This window comes from Colossoma macropomum, unplaced genomic scaffold (assembly GCF_904425465.1).
Source record: "Colossoma macropomum unplaced genomic scaffold, Colossoma_macropomum, whole genome shotgun sequence".
Taxonomy (NCBI): Eukaryota; Metazoa; Chordata; class Actinopteri; order Characiformes; family Serrasalmidae; genus Colossoma; species Colossoma macropomum.
In genome coordinates, this window is record NW_023494791.1 from 23,634,673 (window position 1) to 23,656,601 (window position 21,929).

The window sequence follows — 21,929 nt, forward strand, 5'->3', positions numbered from 1 at the left end:
TAAAAAGTGTTGTGCTATTTGTTCTCTGTACTAAAGCAATCCATCATTTTAACATCAATAAAATAATATCAATACAGGTATTCACAAAACTATGTTGATGTAACACATTTTAGTCAGTCATGAGGAAACAGTGTATTTCAATCAAGTAGATTGAATGCATCACCTTTGTTCAGTGCACCATATTAACTTTAATAAAACATTTCATATAGACAGGCCAAGGAGTTATTAATTAAAAATGCCCTTACTACAGGTTATAGAGTCAAATGATTAGAAAGCTAGCCAGACAGCGCTGTATAAGAAAAGCTATGCATGTGTTCAACTGTAAAAAGTGATTAGTTAGCATAATAAGCGATTAGAGCTGATTTTTATAGTTGACTTCTCTTACCACCTCACAGCCTACTTTATAATGCAACGCACAGAGCAGCACTGCTAAAGGGACCCAGCACACATTCCCTCACCTGTTTGCTCCATAAATTAGCATATCAGAGCAAGATATCACTGCTGTCAGAATAAAACCTCGTATCAAATAATTTGAAAACAGGCATTTTCAAATTATGTCAAAAACTGAAACTGAAAAAATGGAATGGAGATATGAGGTTTTGTTCTGACAACAGTGAAATGCTAACTTTTAAATACAGCATCATCATAATTATATGACTGATTGCTAACTACCCTGATGGCCAATTTTTATACAGACTAATTGATGCTTTGTTGATGATGGCTGACTGACGATTGTTGACTGTCTAACTTTTCGTTTTTCTTTGCTAAAATTGAATTTATCTTTTATTTATAACATTTTACTTTAATGCAGCACTAAAAATGTAAGTTAGAAAAACTTTGGACTAAAATTGAATTGGAAAAAGAAAGCTATGCAGATGTTTGACTTCAAATTTCAAGTTTTCTTTTTTTAGAGTAGTTTATAGTCTTGTTTGCTGTAAAGGTAGCGCTTGTGTTTCTCTATTACCTTGTCTGGTCCTGCATCGGTATATACGCCTGTTAAGCTTGTTTCAGTGTTTTTCTGTATTTCTATAAAGCTCCTAACTCGTATATACATCCTGCCACAACACCTCCATTTGTAAGCAATACTAATAACTGAATAATAAACCAAGAATTTGAAGTGTTAAGATTAATAACATAATAGGAATCTTAAAAGGTTACACATGTGCTGTTCTAAGTTACTTAAGACCTGCCTAAACCAATTCATTCATTGTTACACTAGGCAACCATTTCCTTGTTTTATTTCTATTGTTTCAACTCATGACTAAACAGTGTCCTGAAGTGTGTGTTCACCCTCACTGCTGAGACAGTGGTATGATGCTGGACTGGACTGCAGTCAGTCTCTGAGGACCACCCACTAGAGCTGCTGTCCCTGGTGCTGACACGGAGCGAGATGTTTGTGTGTGTGTGAAGGGGAACAGTAGAGTGATGAGGATCACTGCTGAGTGCCTGAAGGTTGTGTTTCAGCTCCGCTGTTGTCTGCAGGCTAATTGTCGACTGATGAGCTTTGGGCAGCTTTAGGATTTACAGAGTATTATGAGCAGAGAGAGAGAGAGAGGCAGGGTGAGCCTGCCTTCAAATGTGAGAGCAGGTGGGGGAGGGAGTGGAAAAGAGAGAGAAAGAGGAGTGCAAGAGGGGAGAGAGTGTGTGGAGGAGAAGCGGTGAATGGGAATGACGTGAAACGGCAGGAATAAGGAGAGAGCAAGGGATAGAGAGAGACAGAGAGAGAGAGAGAGAGAGAGAGAGAGAGAGAGAGGAGGAATGCGCACACATGCATCAGTGCACGAGATCAGTGTGGCTGTGCTGACTCAAGAGCATCTAGAGGCTGGAGTCTGCTGTCCTGCCTGAGGGAGGGCTGCCTCTCTTCTTATACACCACACGCAGCTGCAGAGCGAGTGTGAGTGAGAGAGAGAGAGAGAGAGAGAGAGAGAGTGAGAGAGAGAGGGGGAAAGAGAGACGGACAGACAGACACGGGGAGACACTGAGGAACACTCAGTCTACCAGCAGCCATGGCAGATACGGGTGAGTCCCTAACATGCTTAATCAGTTCTCTGCTGTAAAACTGAGCTAGTGTGCTGTAGCAGCATGTCTGTCTCAGGACATGGATGTGATGCTCTGTGTTGTTTAGGTCCATGTTACAGACAAAGCAGCTGAGAATAGCCGCAGCTCAGAGGCAGCCACCCCAGACTGTTCTCGTGTTTTTTTTTTCTTCAGCCTCATCTCGAAAAGGTCACATTCAAGTTGTGATAGCTGCCCAGGTGGGCGTGGTGGTGGTGTTGGGGGGGTCTATGTGGGGAGTTTAGCTCCAGCCTGTGAGTGTTTAAAGTGGGGCATGCTGAGAGCCAGCCTGCCCTGGCTAATGACATCCTCAGGGGGGTCTGTCACTCACTTTTATTCACTAAGTTCATTTGAGAGAGGAAAAAAGGCTGAGATTTGTGAAACGAGGGAAAATGTCAGTGTGTAGGTGTTCATGTAGGAGGCTTGAAGTGTTAAGAGCCTGCTGTGATGTTGAAGTTGTATCCTAATAGCCCCCTGCTCTGTATTTCTATTTTCACTCTTCTTACCAGGGATTATCAGGGCGATTACACACTCTCTCTCCCTCTCTCTCTCAGCCTCACTTTCTCTATCTGTCTCTCTCTCTCAAGGCTTTAATATGTTGTGCATTTTATAACTTATGTATATATTACTTATATATCATGTATATGTAAACATTTCACATGCTGCCCCTTCTAAAGTTACCATTTATAGTTACTGTGTAAGTTTCTGCTATAACAGCAATGATATGCATTCAGAAACTGAACCACTTGCTCTCTTTCTATCTGTCTGATTTCCATCTCCTTTCACTCTCACGCCCCAGAGATGGAAACAGGCATTGTGTGATATCTCAGTGATAAGTGAAAGACAGAATTTCAGACGGACTGTTGCACTGTGTATTGAGAGGAACAGAGCAATTTCTGTTTGATTTACCTTTTAAAATATTTGCTTCAGTGTAGTCCATTCACAGTCCATGCACACACACAAGAACAGGCATTCTCATGATTGTATGATATCCTGTCCAACATTTTAAAAAAAAACAAAGGTGCCAAATGGAGCTGAATGTTTTGGAGTGATGCGACAGAAGAACCACCTTTGAAGAACCATTTCAGTGGATGGTTCTGTAAAGACCAAAGATGGTTCTGTAATGACACATGCAAATGTGAAGAACCTTTCCAAAGTATACATTTTTAGTTAATTGACTGGGTAGCCTGGTTCCTTACTTTTAAAGTTAATCCCTAAAAATCCCAGGCCTATTACATACTAAGGCTTATTATTCAGTAATTACTGGAAGTACAAGCAAACTGGTTACACTATTCTTAGGTTATAGAAGAGTGTAATAAAACCTTGGGCTCGCTGATGGGCCCTGGCTATTTAAGGGGTCAAAGTTTATTAGTTTTTAAGGTTTAGCTGAAACAACAAATTTTTACATTGTACCGGTTTTTTTTCTATAACTGTATGTCCAGACCAAAAACCATTTAGAAACCTTTATTTTCATGTGTGAAGGTAAAAGTGAACTGGACTGGGTGGATAACTCTTGAATTTAAACACATTGCCTGTGCTGTTTTCAGACTCTCTGGCTGAAGCTTTGAAGGCTATCAGTGTGAGCACAGAGCTGATAGAGGAGGAACTGAAGCCTCATATGGACACCCTGCTGAACCTCCTACTGGAGAAGAGTGAGTCTCTGCATTCATATCAATATCATATCCATATCAGAGCTCCGCCAGTTAGAAAATTCTGTCACTGAAAATCTTGATTTTAAGGAGCTTTAGAGAGCTTAAGAGAACATTCTGATAATTATCACATGATAAAAATATTATCAGCTAATATTATGTTATAAGATCACAAATTAATGACTCCATTAGTCTTAGCTAAAGATACTCCACTGACTGACGTGACTGTCAGATGTCATACATGATTCTATCAGTTCTCTACTGTCAAATTTCTCAAATAAACACCAGAAACTCAGAAAGGCTTAAATGATATAAATCCAAAATAAGCTCCATATCTATACAAAATCATATCCAAATCTAAATCTATATTTATATCCATAACCATAACCACATCATAATTATAATCATATCCATACCCATAACCTATCCATATCCATATCTATAACCATACCCTAACCATTCCCATAACCATTCCCATACCCATAACCATACCCATAACCATGTTAATAACTATAACCATAACCATAACCGTGACCATATCCACATACACAACCATAATAACATCCATATCCATAACCACATCCATCCATCTTTGCATGCATTCATCCTTCTGCTCAGTGTAACATGGTGAAGATCAGTGGCTATAAAAGACATGATCATATTGTGTGTGTGTTGTGTGTTACAGACAGATTGTAAATACTCACACACATGACACTTTAATCCGGTCATGAACTAATGAAGCTGTGTGTGTGTGTTTGAGTAAACAAAATCCGCTGAAGTGAGCAGCATTGAGGTGGCTTGGCTCTTCACCAGCAGACCTGGGATACACAGGATATAAGAGACAAGTAATCTGCCTATACATCTGTCACAGAGAGAGAGCGAGAAAGAGACATAGACACAGAGAGAGAGAGAGAGAGAGAGAGAGAGAGAAAAGCAGGGAGAGAGAGAATCAGATATATAGAGAGAAATGAGAGAAACAGAGAGAGAAAGAGATAGAGAGAAACAGAGAGACAATGAGAGAGACAGAGGCAGAGAGAGAGAAAGGGTGAGAGACAGTGCGAGTGAGTAGAGAAGGGGTTAAACTCACCTGTAAACTTTTTTTTTCTCACCTCCTCTCCTTGCATTCTCCTCCAGCACGAATTAATTTGTAGCAGATGTTACCGGCTGTCACATTCTTAGTGATTTTAGATGGCAAACGCGTCTAAAAATGGAAGGAAACAGGCTCCCTCGGAAGAGCCCAACGCAGATGTTGCCATGGCAGCACGGCCCTGCTCTGACAGCTTGACCTGCCTCCGCGGCTGTTTGGAGTTTCTCTCACGCTGTAATGAGAGATCCCCCTCAGCTCGAGCTGGAGCAGATTTGAGTGGATCCCACTGAGAGCCCACTGCCACAGTGAGGAGCGTGTGCAGCAGAGAGTAGAGAAGAGTGCAGCAGATGAAAGAGCCGCTGTAAGATGAAAGCAGAGGAAAGTTAGAAAGAAGTTGCTTATTGATTTAATTTGGCAGCAGCAGACACACTGAGCACCTAAGCCTACTTGTAAAGCCTATAGCTTTTCTTCCATCTCCAGCTTTCAGCACGCTGACGCCTGCTCACAAGAGCCTTCCAGAGTCTCTGTTCATCATCACATGATAGATAATCACTGTGACAGTATCAGCCTTTCAAGCATACATGCATATACTCAACTTTATAGTCATTCTACTTATGTACACAGCCAGTCAAAAGTTTGGACACACCTAACTGAATGTGTATTTTTATAATCTTAAAGACAATTTGATCAAAAGGCTTTTGCTTACATGCAAATGAAATTTCTTTCTGAGACAAATATACAGGGTTGTGCAGAAGTCAGAGACCACACTTTCTTTTATTTAATTCCCAGTCAAGAGGACCTTTAAGCACAAGTTATTAATTTTTCAGCATCAGAGAAAAAGCAGAAAAATCTATATTTAACAGAAAATTACACAGAAATTTCTCACAGTGGAAGGACAGACAGAAACACCTGTGGATTTTTTCAGATCTGATGCAAGAGTGGATCTTGACTTTCTTCTCTCTCTCAAAGATGAAAGAACTGTTTATTTGATGGTGACAGTTTTCGCTGGCTAACAAGTCTTGTACGGTTGTTTTACATTTTAGATGCATATGAGAAAGATATGATATCTTGGCAAGTGAAATAATCTCAAATCTAGTCATCTAATATTATGAGATATTATAAAATTATTTAATATATTTCTAGAGATTTAACCCTTGTGTGGTGTTGATGTTTTTGTTACTCAGTGGTCTGCTGGACCCACCACATTATTGGTTTTTTAAATGAATACAGTCATAACAATTTATGTAAAATACCAGATGTTTAAAACATCACAAATGGCCAGCGTAGGGTTCTCCTTTAGCAGCTGTAGCCAGTCAGCAGCCTAACCATGTTGTCCTCCCTCACACACACACACACACACACATAAACAAACACATACACACAGACACACACACACTAACAGCAGGCCATGTAGGAGGAGAAGGGTGAAGGGACACAGAACCTCCACACTTTTATTCTCCGTGGCCAACACCACATGTGTAACATAAATGTGTAGGGCGTGTACAGTGTGAAGTCATTGAAAATGTGTAACTATATGTTCTTCACAGAAAATGAGCAAAGGCCAAGGAATCTAAGGTTGAAATAATAATAAATCGCATTAAAACATTAAAAAGGGGTTCCACAAACCCCAACACCACACAAGGGTTAAGTAAGTCTTTGCTTGCCAAGAGGCCATGTTTGGGTAGTCTGTGTTTGGGTAGTTGTTTGTGTGAATGAACACTTCGAATTTTCCTTTATTCGTCATTCCCACAGGAATAAAAGGAATTCTGTGTTTCAGTTTACGTTTGACAACATGTTGATATATTTCATTCAAAATGTTGAGATGTACACCACACGGACATGTTTTTCATCTACACAGTGCCCTTATGGTCAAATGTTCTGCTCTCCTCTCAGAAAAGGGCACTGCAGAGCAGATAGCCTGCAGTGGAGTCCTGCCCACCCTGGCCCAGACTCTGAGGAATAAAGGCTCACTCATATCACAGGTGGCTCTGCTGGTGGCTGAGATGGCCAGAGAAGGTAACTTGAACAACCGTCATTGTCAGCGCAGAGCGTGTGTTGGAGAAATACAGTCCACACTACCATGTTTTGAATCAATGTTTTCAATAACATAAAGCCAGGTTATCTTTGGATAAGTGTAAAAATTGTGCTAGTCCTGTGCAGCTACAAAGCAGGAAGCTACAAATCTGTAAAAAAAGTATAAAAATATAACATAACATGTCCAGAATGATGAATCGAGTTGGAGTTATGGTTCTAAAATGACTGAGAAAGAAAGAACTATAACATCAGGAATGAAGTCATAATTTGATTAATATGCAGAATGCTATTTACAGTCATATGCAAAAGTTTGAAAAATCCCGGTCAAACTGCATGTATTATTTATTTGAAATGAAAGTTAATATACATCCTCTACTAGTCAACATGGGTAAAATGGCACTTTTCTGTAATTGGTGCATAATTTCTATTCATCTGCTGAGTTTAACTTACTGTAAAAAAACATGAAAACATAAAATGTACCATAACGTTTGCACATGCCTACAGAAGCTGAAAGGGGAATTCCGCCAGTTTTTCCTAATTTCACATATATAAATAATTGAGATGTAAACAAAGTCATTCAGAGAGGTTTGGGGTGAAATGCTCCGCTCTAAAGAAAACTTACCCAGTCAGAATTGTTTGTAGTGGTGGTGATGGGAACCAGATGTCTTAAGAGTTTAAAACAAGCTCACAGAAAGTAGTTACATGAAATAGTTATGAATACAATGCCTGATGTGATGTCTGAGACATAGCTTTACAATAGTTATGAAAAGATTTTGCCCAAATTTATTTATTCATTTGTTTTTAATCCATTAACAGTGGAGGCACTGTAAATCAAAATGGCCCCCAAAGAAAACTTATTTTTTCAGATTTACCACTACTTTGCCATTATCAACATTATACACATAAACTCAGAAGACATATCACTCAGAAGGCATATGTAGGTTCACTGGTTGTTTTGAATAGTAAACAAAATGGCTATATTTGTGTCGTAGACATCGTGACCTCTGGTTCCTATCACCACCACTGCAAAAAATCTGAGTCTGTAAGTTTTTCCACAATGAACTCTTTTACTTAAAACCACTCTGAACTAGTCTGTTTAAATGTTATCCACTGAATTATGCAGAAATGTTTAAAAAATCTGTAGAATATCCCTTTAAAATGTGTATAAGAGTGTTCTCTGTAGAGGATGTGTTAACATATTTTCACTTAGATAATCAATAAAACATGTAACATGTATTTTCATGTCACAGTGAAAGAATCTTAAATAAACCCTGCTAGAAAAAACAGCATAGACCAGCATATATTGTGTTTTGGGTGCTGGAATGCTGGTGACCAGCTAAACCAGCACCAGACCAGCACAAACCGTTTTGTTTCAGCAGGGAAGTGGTTTAGAGAATAAATACTTCTTGTTGTAAAAGTGGCTTTGTCAAAATAAATATATAAGTAACAACCAAAAAAAAACTAACAAAAAACACACAATTTCCCCTCCTATGCCACTCAGTATCACATAACCACAGTAACCACATAAGCAAGTCTATTTGACATTACCTAACAACTCATAACAGTTTGAAGCAAGAATGTGATGATGTGTGCGATCATGTGTAATGCTAATTGGCATACATACACTTCTATTACTCGTTCACTTGCTCCAGTGCAAAGCTAAAGTAACAAACTTTGGAGAAACATGTCTTGGCTAATTGACTGCAGTTGGGGTAAGGGGTAAACTATACATTTACCTCATTATTCCTTTAGGGGGGTCATATGTATTTACTCTAAAATGGTTGGATTTGTACTGTACACGTGTATTAAGCTGACGCTGATATGTGCCCATCCTGAAGCTGCTGTGAGAGAGAGGTGCATTGAGGCTGGGCTGGTGACCGCTCTGGTTCCTCTGCTGAACAGCTCTGACCAAGACCTGCTGCTGCACACCGGCCGAGCCATCGGCCGCATCTGCTTCGACAACAGTGAGCATGTTTGTTCCTAAGCTAATAGGCTATTGTTTGAAAGAAGACAGAGAGACGCATTCACTGCAGGAAAACAAACATTTTACATTGCAAATACTGTTCATTCCCTCCTGTCTTGCCTCAGCTCGATTCTTCTGATTTTCATTTACTGCCTCTCCTTCTCTCTCTACCTTTTGCTCTTTTCCTCTCATTTCTCCCTTCCCACACAAGAGTATTTTTAATATTGTGCTTTCTTACTTCTTCACTTTTAATCCTCTACACTCTCTCTCTTTTTCTTTCCCTCTCTCAGCTGTGCAGCAGACTCAGCTGGTGAAGAGCGGTGTTATCCCCAGGCTGGTGGCCATCATGCACCAGTACCCAGAGAATGACCCGCTGGTCAACGTCTGCCTGCTGGCCCTGTGTAACCTCGCTGATATGGGTGAGAGAGGGGGAGCAACAATGCACTTTAGCGGCTTCTTAAGGCATTACAGAGCTTAAAAATACAGACACACTTGAAGACAGACTTTTTCTGCACATGGTTAACCTGATCTTGCAGACCTCTTCTGTCATCCTCATTCACTATATGTCCAAAAGTATCCAGACAGCCCTTCTAATGAGCTACATTAAGGTGCTGACACAAGCGTTCAATTGTATACACACAGCTCATATTATTGGCATAAAAAAGCACTGCCAATAGACTAGGGCACAATGGAGCAGCCGCATATGAGCCTAAGGTCACCATGGCCAATGGTAAACATCAGCTAGAGGGGTATAAAGCACTCCGGCACTGGGCTGTGGAGCAGTAGAACTACATTCTCTGGTGTGATGGAACTCCATCCACCACCTTTGGGATAAGCTGGAGTGACGTTTGTGATCCAGAACTAAAACAGCTGACCTCACTAATGATCTTGTGGCTGAATGCAATCAAGTCCACACAGCAATGTTCCAACATCTAGTGTAAAGCCTTTTCAGAAGAGTAGAGGCTGTTACTGCAGCTCAATGGAACAAACTCCCTATTAATACTCTTCATTTCAGAAGAAACGTTGGATGAGCAGGTGTTTACAAATGTTTGGACATATATAAACTAAACTAGATCAGATTAACTTTATTGTTCACCATAGTGGAAATCTGTCTTTGTTAAAAGACATATGAATGCTAAACTTTGCAGTCTTGTGGCCCTCCAGTATTTGAGTTTTCTATTCCTGGTCTATGCATAAACACATTAAGAACCTACAAAACCTTTATGTGTGTTTAGATGCAGCAAAAGACGCATTAGCAGAGGTGGGCGTGGCAGAGGTCCTGACTACCCAGCTAAAGAGGGCCCCAGATGCAGAGCGCCGCCACCTTATTCTGGAGGTGCTGGGGTCGCTGGGAGAGAGTGGTGAGTAAGACGATCACATCACAGCTACTGTTCCAAACTCAACTTTATCCTTTACACACGGTTTTGGGTATGGCTAATTTATCAATCACCAAGAGTTTAAATTACGATGGAACACACTGGTTCAAAAATAAGCAAATTTACATACTTTCCTCATGGCCAACAAGTAATGAAGGGCCAGCTAACATCATGCATACTGCAAAACTAAATCATCACATGCTTGCTTTAAAGTGCATCGAATTGTGGTCTCAAATAGACAAGCTTATATGACCTACTGTTATCTAAAACAAAACAAACAAACATATAGACAAAATTAGGGCTTCAAGATGGCTGCTAATACTGTTTATAGTACTTTTTTTCACTTTTATAGATAACAGTATGTCATACAGTGTCAGAAACTGCATAAACAAATCTAACAACTCAACACGGTTTGATGCAAGCATGATAATCTAGACATGGACATGGATCTAGACACATTTGCATGATGCTAACTGGGGGGGTCTAAGCTTGCTACTATAGCTTAATTTCTCCTTAGCAAAACTAAGGACAAACTTTGGACGCCAAATATGTTTTGGCTAGTCAAATATATACTCAAGTATATTTGTGGAAAGAGACAATTGTGTGAATTAGATCGGTGTTTATAAACTCTAAGCACTTTTTAGTGTTTTCCTTGCTCCCAACATACCTGATCCAACCAGCTCATTACTGAGGTAAAGGTGGAAAGCACTAAAATGTGCAGGGCAGTGGGTTTCCAGGCACAGTGGTGAGAAACACTAAATAAGATTTTTTTCTAGCTATCACTTTCAGCTTATAGAGGGAAAAACATAATTACTAGAGATGAATCAGATATTCAGACATTCTATCTGTGTTAGAAGAAATCAGAAAAAAATGGCAAGATGTACAGTACTGTGCAAAAAAGACCACCTTTATTTAATTTCCAGTCAAAATGACCATGAAGCTCAAGTTATTCATTTTTCAACGTCAGGAAAAAAAAGCTGAACAAATATATTTAACAGACAATAACACAGAAGCATCAATTAAATGTATTTCGTGTGTCCACCCTTTGCTTTTATTACAGCTTCCATTCTTTTCAGGAGACTTGCTATCAGTTTTTCAAAGAAATCTGTGGGGATATTTTTCCACACCTACAAGGTTCAGTCTTAGAAGCTGGTGGCATTAATGCTTCGCACGATCCAAGTAATCCCAAATACATTCAGTGAAGTTGAGGTATCTGGGGTGTCCAGTCCATTATTCTGAGAACACCAGAAGCTCCTTTGTTTGATTTGCAAACATCTTTTTCTCTGTAACGGCTTCTTGACAGTATCCTTATAGACTCATAGCATTGAGTTGTCTTCTCACAGTGGATGGATAGAAACACCTGTGGATTTTCTGATGTTCTGATATTCAGATGTGAATCAAAAGCAGAGTTGGATTTTTGTCCTATCTTTCAAAAATGAAAGCTTTAAACGCTGTTTGTTTGACGGTGATAAATTATACTTGACCTTTTCCTTCCTGATGCAAGTAGATTATGTTATCTGTAATATCCTCTCACAAAAATGAATAACTTGTACTTAATGACCCTTTAGCCTGGACATTAAACAAATGAAGGGTGGTCTCTAACTTTCACACAGTCCTTTTTACTGTTTTTACTAAAAGAATGTTTGTGTGTATATATATGTGTGTGCCTCAGATGCCCTGAAGCTCCAGTTTGTAGAGGCGGGGGTGCCTGACGCTCTCTCTGAGATGATTCGCAAATTGCAGGGTGACTCTGACCCACATGACCTCTGCAGTATAAAAATAGCTTCCAACCTCATAGTGACGCTGCTGCTGGGGGGTAAGCTCTGTTGTCATTACATTCCCCACATTTCTGTTAAAGTAGTACTTACTACAGTACTTAATACTGGAGCTTACATAAACAAGCTGTGTTTTCCCAGGGCTTTGTTAGCAAATGAACAAGGTAAACATACAAAACAAATTGCTGATTTTTTCCGTGTACAGTCCTGCAGTGTTAGTACAGTTCTGAAATGTCATCAACATCCATATCCTTGGTTTATAGGTTGGAATTACATTTTATATTCAGTGTAATGAGTATAAACTATTTTTTCTCAGTCCTTGACATATTACAAGTAACTTTTATACACTTTTATATAGAACGCAACAATTTTATTGGTTACTAACACAATATGATGCAAGTTAAAACATTACACCACAAGTAAAATATCATTTGCAGCTGTAATAATGAAACAAACGTAAGCCTTATTAATTTATGCTGCACTTTATCTAGCTGACTGACTGTGTTCTAGACGAATCAATGCAGAAGTGTTTTGGAGAGGGGACAGGGAGCATATATCAGGATGTTCTGTCCTGGCTGCAGTCTTCTAACACTCAGCTTCAACTGTCTGGAGCGCTGGCCATCGCCAACTTTGCCAGGAATGGTGAGAGAACGGCATACTTCAGCTGACACAGTTACACTGGCAAGATGCCATTCTGTCTCCAACAAGATCAGCATGTTGTTCTTGGATTTCCTCTACTGCTTTTTCACTCTTTCAGACAGTAACTGTGTGAAGATGATGGAACTAGGGGTGGTTCCTCACATCCTGGATTTGCTGGAGCATCATGTAGATGAGGGTGATGTGTCTGTGCAGCATGCAGGCCTCAGTGCTCTCAGAAATCTCGCCATACCAGGTATCGTACGTCATTATCTCAGCACACTACTGACCTCACCATAGGCGTGTTAATGCATGGGCTTACCTGGGCTGAAGTCTAGGGGCCCGAAGTAATTTAGTGCCTCTGACTGGCTGTTTTTTTTAAAGATTTATTCATTTATTTCCTTCCCCTTCCCCTCACACATATTCATGATTTTTTACGTATGTCATTTATATGTGTTTTTTACACATCATTTATATCTGTGACTGTTCGTTGGCCAGATTTATTCAAATGCTGATTGGTGGCTGTATCTAATGCATCTGACTTGCAAGTTGCAGACTTTGACTTTTAGTTCACTACGTTCTGCGGCGTCAATATGAGCTAACATTATCCCATCAGTTTGCTTATGGCCTAGATGCAGAGTTAGTATTAGACTGATGTCTTGCTGGCAACTAATTCCTGATGGTAATTAATGCAGATTGAGAGTGATGCTTTAGGAGGGAACTCAGTTGTTTCGTGTTGCATACTGATTTCATACATATAGAGTATACTTATAGGGCCTGCACCCACCTGTAGCCCCAGGGACCTCACTCACACCCAGTGTTTAGACCTTAAATTCAAACTATTCCAGTCACTGTTAAGGAAATGTTGCAGTTTTTTCAAGCTAATCTCTATCTGCTGCATCTGTCTCACACTGTTGATTACCACAGACAATAATTTTTGCATCTTCCTGTACAAGAACATAAAAACCCATTGACTCAAAACTCACTTCTAACAGAGACATAATGAAGGAGGAGACCTGTCACTGGTTCAAAAAGAATAGAAAGGCTTATAATGCTCAACATGGTGTCAATAAAATGAGCCAGTCAGCTTGCTGGTTAAGCTGCAAGTGGCAAAAGCTCACCCTTGTTGTGGAGATGTACGCTTCAGAGCATGTGAGTGGAGTGGAGCGGCAGACATTTCCGCTTCTTGCTCAGAGCATTTCTATAATCACTCCACTCCAGTTCTGCTCTGAATTTTCTATTTCCAGCTCACATGTCAGACAAACCCCACTCCATGTCTGCTCCATAGATCCATTCTTAGGATATTTATTTTAGGTCTTGAATGCATGTACAAGACACTACTCACTTTATTTCATGAATTATGTAATTATTTGGACTTTTAGTGGATGAAAAACTAGTTAAACATTCTGTGCTACGCAGGCTTTTTTGGAAGGTTTAGGCTTGAAGTGATGGACCAATTTATAAATCTGCTGAGGGTAAATAAACACACATGCTTTTAACACCATCAGCAAAATGGATGACACAAGACTGACTCTGTGTAATGTCTGCAGAACTTTGCGATCAGTGAGAATTTCCAGTTGTTTCCAATTTATTGTAGGTCTGCTGAACTGCTCCACAGCAAAAACACTATGTATAACTGGCCATCAGTGCAACTGCCGCATCACTCTCACACAGAGTTAGTCAATGTGGAAAAACAGACTGTCTGGCTCACAGGATGGAGCGATACTGGAGTGATTTCAGAGCAAGAAAAAACGCTGATGCTCCGACTTCCTGAAAAGTTGTGTGCTGAGCAAAAATCACATCACTCCGCACTGCTCACATGCTCTGATGTGCCTGCGCTGTAGCCAGATGGACAGATGTGGACAGACTTTTGTATAAGGACTTTGCTTCTAATAGAAGCCAGCAGGCAGTTGCTGAATTCTGTGAATAAATATTTGAAATACATTGTCATGGAATGCAAATTCATAACTACAACCATTACACTATAATACACATTAATAATGGTCTTAGGATGAAACAGCCATGAAATAATGTCTTACAAAAGCTGTTCTTATATTAAGTTTTATCTAAATATTTGAACAAAGGAGCAACATAGTAAAAAACAGTTCTATTTACTTTGGTTTTCCATAAGGTTTTTTGGTATCCATGAGTCACCAGGCAGAGCCTTTGAATAGTCCACTTACACCACTACACTCACACTGACCTATCAAATATTCTTCCCTCTGGAAACCTAGTCCCGTCTTTGACATTTGGCATACATGTTTACTGAAAGAATTCAGCTTATTAGCTTCTATTAAAAGTTTGTTTTTGAGGTTTTCATTTCCACAGCACATCAAAGTTACTTTCCATGGTAATTGACCAGTCACTACAGATGAGGCACATAGAGGTTAGGTTGCTACAGTACTGCCATTCCAAGTTCAGAATGCATGAAGAGCGTGAAAAATTGAACTAAACTGCAATGTGCCACTCATAATTTCAGCTCTGCTTAGGAATGATTCTGTTCGAACAAACATTCAGAATAATAAATGAAGCTTTGTTCTAGTTGTATACTAACATAGTACAGGTAGTGTTTGCTGGTTGCATTAACAGAAACCTTAAGATTATCAGCACAATGTGAACCTGATCTCTTCTAAATCTAATCACACTAATAGCACTCAAGCTGAGCTCTGGCTAGAGGCTCACAGATGTGTTTGTGTTCCTGTTGTTCCAGCATCAAATAAAGTGCGCATGCTGGAGGATGGGGTAAGCGAGAGGATCAGGACACTGCTGCGCTCTGACATGCCCCCTGTCCAGTTCAAACTACTGGGGACCCTGCGCATGATGGTGGATGGACAAGGTAAGCAAAAAAAAAATGCAATACTCAGTTACTTCTAAAGGAGGCCTAAATTTGTCCCAATACTTCATGTTAACCCAAATTTAATTAAAAAATGCCCCAATTTAAAAAATGATGAAGCCCACATGCCCAGAACCACCAAAAAAATGAGAGATAAAATTTTACCTTATATTTGTCTTTTACCTTTTTAATTTTTTAATAAAGTTTGATGTAGTATGTAAACACATTGTTGTGAACACCATTCACTCCCCAGATGATACAGTCCATATCTGGAAAATAAGCTGCAAAAAGATGTTTTGAATTTGAACTTACCATTAGCATTTGTCTGTTTATCTAAAAGACTGGTTGCCTTTCTCTGTGTAAATTTCAAGCCACATGTGATCTACTGTAGCTTTCTGTAGTCTTGATATGGCTTTAATGTAACATAGTAATGGCAGAATGCTGCATAGCTGAGATGCACTGAGAAATTGAACAGTGCTTGGAGGCATGGAGTGCCGGCGAGAGCGTTTGTACGTCCCTCCATTATAATCAATTTTTGTAACAGAACAACCGATCAGAACAGAAGTAACATATATCAGTCTTAAAGGCACAGTAACAAACATGGCCTGTTTAATTCTAAGGATAAAACAAGGTTGCAAAATGGTCATATACAAATGAATTGTGACTGTTTTTGGTACGTAAACCACACAAACATCGTAAGTGGAACTCAGGGATAAAAAATCAGGTTTTATACAACTACTTTACAATTACTTAAATATTACTCTGATTAACAGTTTCAATTTCCCACTCTCAGTACTTTTGGAGCACAATGTAAATGTGTTAAGAGACTCACAGTGTTTGTTGTTTTTGCTAATTTAAGCTTTCCAAATACTGTTATTTCAGAGGTAGTCCTAGATTAGAATGAAAAATGAACTTCAAAAAGCTGTGATATTAGGGCAACATATTTATCAGAACAAGCTTTAATGAATATACAAAGTTTATTTTGCAAGTTAGCCTGAATCTGATCTTTCCTCTTCCTAGAGATGAGGCTTCAGTTAAAAGGATCCTTCACCATTGTGTTCCTTCCTCTTCCTATATTATTACCTTCACAGGCTTATAGCAGCTACCCAGCATTACTCAGTACTATACAATAGAAGATATCCAGCACTAACAGCTTCTCTGACTTGTAAATTACTGGTTTCACTCAAGTGACGATTGCACTTGGTAAATGTAGTGGGTGAAAAAAATTCTTAAAGTCTTAAATACATTGATCACTCTTAATGCTTGTGTGTGTATCTTCTCTGTTTGTGTGTGTGTCCTGTGTGTGTGTGTTAGAGGAGGCTGCAACAGTGTTGGGGAAGGATGAGGTGCTGTTGGCACGGGTTACAGAGTGGTGTGAAGCAAAAGATCATGCTGGAGTCAGAGGAGAGGCCAATCGGCTTTTAGCAGCACTTATCAGACACAGTCGCTCCCCAGTGAGTTCCTCAAACACACACATACACACACTAATGAGAGAAAAAATCAGTTACCAGCTCAATTACCAGCTGCCCCCCGATGGCTTGGCAAACGTTCTGTATTAATTGGTAAGTCAGCAACCACCAATCGTGGTGTTATTTTTAGAAACCTCAGCCCCCTCCCACACTAACATATCAAAAAACCTCCCCGATGGGGTTCTCAGAATCATATTACAGTCCTCTCTACCACAGCTGACTTCTGCAGTATCTTTGAAGTGTGCTTCTCTCTCCTCCTGACAGGAAGTCATCCACTCTGTCATCAAGGCAGATGGGGTCCAACACCTCATCTCTATGGCAACCAGTGAACACGTCATTATGCAGAATGAAGCTCTGGTGGCTCTAGCCATCGCGTCTGCAATAGACATCGGTAGAGTTACATTTACATTTCTAACATAAATATCAGTGAATAGAAACCACTAATAGTGCTTTGGTAAGCTTGTTTTGTGGCTAAGTGTAGCTAAATACGATGGGAATGGTGCACTGCTTAGCCACAAGGCAGCACTTCAATGCGATTCCCAAGGAGATGAGGTTCTGTAACTGAACTGACATCTATCTACATTAGATGGCATCCTGAGCATAGCTACCTGTCCAGTGAATTTAGTTAAAAGTCAAGCCACTGATTGAGCGTCCAGGAATTTTACAGCGCAACCCTAGAGGTGGGGTTGTCCACCATCCTTTACAGCTCACTGAATTAGCTAGCTAGTTTGCATTTGACTTGCAGTGTAGAATGTCCTAAGCTTGTGGTTATTTTTCAACTACAGCAGTAAAAGAAGACACAATTATTATTGTATTTTTCTGATTTCCAATTATTATTGTATTTTTCTCTGATTTTCATCTTTTCAAAAATGAAAAACTCTACAAATTCTAAGCACTGCTTGTTAAAGCCAATTCCTTGAGCAATGGCAACCCTTGCTGTCAACTGTTAATCAGAAAGTGAGCTGTTTGTTTTTTTATTGCTGCAGTTGTCTCCTTTTCTTACCCCATACTAATTCTCTCCCTATGTTTTTCTTACCCAGAGGCGGTGCAGGAGCCGTTCCGGGATGCTGATCTGTTACCCACCCTGCAGAAGATGCTGGACGACCCTGTCGGGGCAGTGGAGGTCAAATTTAGCACATTGGGCCTCATCTGCAGCCTGGCCAACTCCAGTCAGTAGCACTTAATTCATCCTCCACAATCCAAAAAATAAAACTGAAGTGTAAGAAAGGCTTTTCTAAAGCCATGGTGAAGCGGAAATATCTGAGCAGGATTTAGAAATTCAGGGATATTCGCAAGTAGGCTGGTTGCTAAAGGCTATTTAGCTCAATATCATTCTCAGATGAAAAGCTGCTGAAAAAGAGAAGGTTCATTAGATGTTTTTTTCTGAACTCAAGGCACTCAAAGTTCACATACACCTACGTAAACTGCATGCACACTGCAGATATTATGTTACAGAATCTTACAGTACAAATGCCTGTTTATAAAATGCTTCTTCCAGCATCAGTTTCACAATTTATCGCAGTTTGCAGCCCTGGAGTGGAGCAGTAATGCAGGCATTTATCCAACATCACTTGACATTTGATGCACCATTTGTTCAGAAAGCCTGTTTCAAAAATAGATCTAATAAACGTACAGTTTAGACTAGCTTTTATAGAGCTTTTCCAATAGATTTATGGCAGTAAGAGCCGACTGCAGATTTTATCTTTAGTGCTCATGCAAGGAAGGTCAGATTTGTAATATGAACTATGAATGGCTCAAGCAATATAATGGGATGGACGGACTGACGGACGGACGGACGGACGGACAGATAGACAGATAGATAGATAGATAGATAGATAGATAGATAGATAGATAGATAGACAGATAGATAGATAGATAGATAGATAGATAGATAGATAGATGAAAGGAGGCAAAATGTGGCAAATTTAGTAGAAGTAGAAATAGATTTTATTTGCATGATGTTTGCAGTAAGTTTTGGATTAATCTGTTGAAATTCCCAAAGATCAACTATTCTGAATTGACATTGGGAGTATATAAACTGTTCTTAAAGTTTAGTTTGGGAAGGACTAGTTCTAACACTACGTTACAACTAACCCAACCATGAGGAGGCTGTAGCCTGGTTAGCACTCACTGTGAGTCATTCATATGGTTCAAAATGGTGCTGTACTACACACTGTTAGAAATAAAGGTGCAGGTACATTTTTTGTTCATCAAGGTTCAAACAATGTAAATGTACCGTCAAAGGCACAACAGTGGTTTTAAGGTCCAATTATGCACCTTAAATAAGTTTTTCCCAGAGGAAAAGTACATATTTTTACCTGTTCATAATGTTTTAAAAACAGAACAATAAAATAAAAAGCCTGGAGACGTGACGGGGTGTGTGGAGTCAGTACAACTGAGAAAATATTATTTCAATGGATTAAGGTGCTGAGATGTACCCTTGAGGCTACCACCCCAGTGACAAGAGGGGTACTGCCCCAGTGACACTTTTGTACCTTTTTTTCTGAGAGTGCAGCTACCAGGAGGGAGGATAAAATACTATAGGTGTGAATTCTGTGACTTATACATACAGCTCAGTAATTGAAAAACACCTATTACTTTTATGGTACAAAACAATGCATTCAGGGTGAATTTTCATAGTACCTGTTCCATATCTGTGAAAATTCTATGGAAATACAAGATAATATGTTACGCTTTACCCTGTAATGTTATTGTTGTTTGCCTTGCACAACAATAACTTTACAGGAGAAGGCAAAACATTCTTAGCTTTTAATGTAAGTTAATATAGAGAGGTTTTATTTCAAGTGTTTTTGGAGCATTTATATTGGTCCCTTCATCATAAAATGTTTCACACAATGTAAAGGACAGCTGCTGGGTTTATTTTTTGGACAGTGACAATATCTAAAATCTCATTCAAATCCTAAATCCAAATTAGCCTGTCTGGTGGGAACTACCTCTAATGATGTGTCTGATAATGTGATTTGTCTCTGTCTCTCTCTCTCAGGCATGCTGAAGGAGCAGATGGAGGCACTGAACCTGAAAGACTCCCTGTCCAAGCTCTCCAGTCACACCAGCACCAAGCTGGCCTCCCAGGCAGACACTGTGATGGCTGTGCTGTCGGAAACCAGCTAGAACAACTGTCCCAACTCTCTGATTAACAGGACTACTGACTCCAAGCACACGCGTCCCTTTCATACACTACTAACCAATCCAGTCCTCCATTCTATCAGACCAAAGCAATCAGAACTAACTATGTGCCCAGCAATGAGCTCAGCAGGAAGCAGGGTGATGTCATTTCTGGAGAGGAATTTGATTGGCTCATGAATGAAACATCATTCCATGGCTCATTCCCTGTCAGCTGACCTGTGACCACTTTGAGGACAGATGCTAAGGGTGCATCTCAACGAGGTTAGCGTAATCTGTGTAAGAGCAAGCTGTTGGCTCTCCATAAAGTCCATGATTTCTTTATCTCCAGAACACTGTCAAGAGGAAATTAATCATTTGCAAGATAACTGGTCTGCATTGCCATAATATACATACACAGAAACATACTATTCTGTCTTCAGTTATATGCGGCTTAGGTTTAGCAAAGCAGCGGTATGGAATTATATGTGCTAATTTTCCGGTACTGATATCTCTCCTAGTTTTTTTTGCTGGAGTGAGTGTTAATCTTCTGTAAATATGTTAGTCCTTCTCAGTTCCCACACAACATAGTATATACTCCTCTATACTCCTCATTCAGCAAAGCACATGAACTCACAAGAGTTCCTGCATTTACATGCAATGTGGAATGTGATTACAGTTCTTGCCTGAGAAAAGGAAATGCATCTCAAATTGCAATACTTATATCCTATAATTACTGTATGATATTTATATCATAGCTGGCCTTACTAGTGTCTGAGTGATTTTGTTGATGCAGATTCTTTGATCATGTTGATCATTTTACTAGCTGAACATGAGCACAACAAAATACATAACTTCTTAGCAATAGCAAGACACATATCAAGAGCTAAGCTTAAGATTCTCTAGTTTAATATAAAAATATATCGTTAATAGCAATCATTGATGCGTAGCAAGTGGTGTGACTGTGCTATGGGTTTTATGCAAATCTCTGTATGTCTGACTAAAACAAGATGACTCTGTCACTAATGCTTTCTCAATTCTTGACAAGGAAAATCCTCCGACGACTGATAAGATAACGAAATTTGCCATTGCTTTCAGCCGGGAATGCACTTTGCCCAGGTCATGTAAGTGCAGGCTGTGTGCAGGTCGAAGAGAAGCAGCTGGTGGAGCTGAGTGGAGAAGCGTTATCTAATAAAATCAGAGGAAGCACAATGACTGGCATGAGGACAGACTTTACCTGGTGCTGCTGACCTGCTGCATCTCTGCTTTTCTCAACAGCAATTCATTACAGCGACTTTATCAAGCACTTCACAGCTAGATAACTGTAATAGCACAATCTCTGTCTGTTCTTGATAATGGGTGTTGAATTGATTTTTAAATTGACTATTTCTGGTGTTGAAAAGTGTGTGGCTTACCAGAAGAGCCTGTTTCTGGCAATAAAAATGGAACAGCTGAACAGGAGTGCTGCTTTTCTTTAAACAAATCAAAGCTTTTTTCATTTTTCCAATTTTTATTTTCATGTAGAGATGTATGGAAGCTACACTGTATGTCCAAATATTTCATTCATTTCTTCTAAAATCAAGGATATTAATAGGGAGTTTGTCCCCTTTGCTGCAGTAACAGCCTCTACCCTTCTAGCAAAGCTTTATACTAGATTTTGGAACATTGCTTTGAGGATTTTATTGCATTCAGCCTCAAGAGCATACGTGAGGTCAGCTACTGATGTTAGTTCTGGGTCATAAACACCATAAAATACCATAAACTACCTCGTACCATTGGAAATCAGTGGTGCTCCATCACTCCAGAGAACACTGCTGCCCAGTTCAAGGGGAACTTTATACTTCTCTAGCCAATGATAGGCAGCTCCAGAGTGTCTCATTTTGTTGGCAGTGCTTTTCTGAGGAGATTACACAAGCTGTGTTTGTGCAA

At 39.6% G+C, this 21,929-nt stretch overlaps 1 protein-coding gene across 1 annotated transcript; it reads left to right on the forward strand.

Annotated features, from left to right (window-relative positions):
* The first annotated feature begins 1,607 nt into the window (after positions 1-1,607).
* On the forward strand, positions 1,608-21,456 carry si:dkey-191g9.5 (rap1 GTPase-GDP dissociation stimulator 1). Its single transcript, XM_036574510.1, has 14 exons — positions 1,608-2,019; positions 3,603-3,707; positions 6,685-6,807; positions 8,664-8,789; positions 9,079-9,207; positions 10,024-10,149; positions 11,837-11,980; positions 12,450-12,581; positions 12,697-12,831; positions 15,286-15,411; positions 16,723-16,862; positions 17,142-17,268; positions 17,918-18,046; positions 19,882-21,456. The coding sequence occupies exons 1-14, from the start codon at positions 2,007-2,009 to the stop codon at positions 20,007-20,009; spliced, it is 1,683 nt and encodes a 560-aa protein (XP_036430403.1). The 5' UTR covers positions 1,608-2,006; the 3' UTR covers positions 20,010-21,456.
* The last annotated feature ends 473 nt before the right edge of the window (positions 21,457-21,929 follow it).

What these genes read in the sequence shown, in the direction of transcription:
- si:dkey-191g9.5 (XM_036574510.1), top strand. An exon ending in GGGGTCGCTGGGAGAGAGTG is followed by an intron (nt 10,150 to 11,836) that starts GTGAGTAAGACG and finishes TGTGTGCCTCAG; the next exon opens with ATGCCCTGAAGCTCCAGTTT. An exon ending in CAGAAATCTCGCCATACCAG is followed by an intron (nt 12,832 to 15,285) that starts GTATCGTACGTC and finishes CTGTTGTTCCAG; the next exon opens with CATCAAATAAAGTGCGCATG.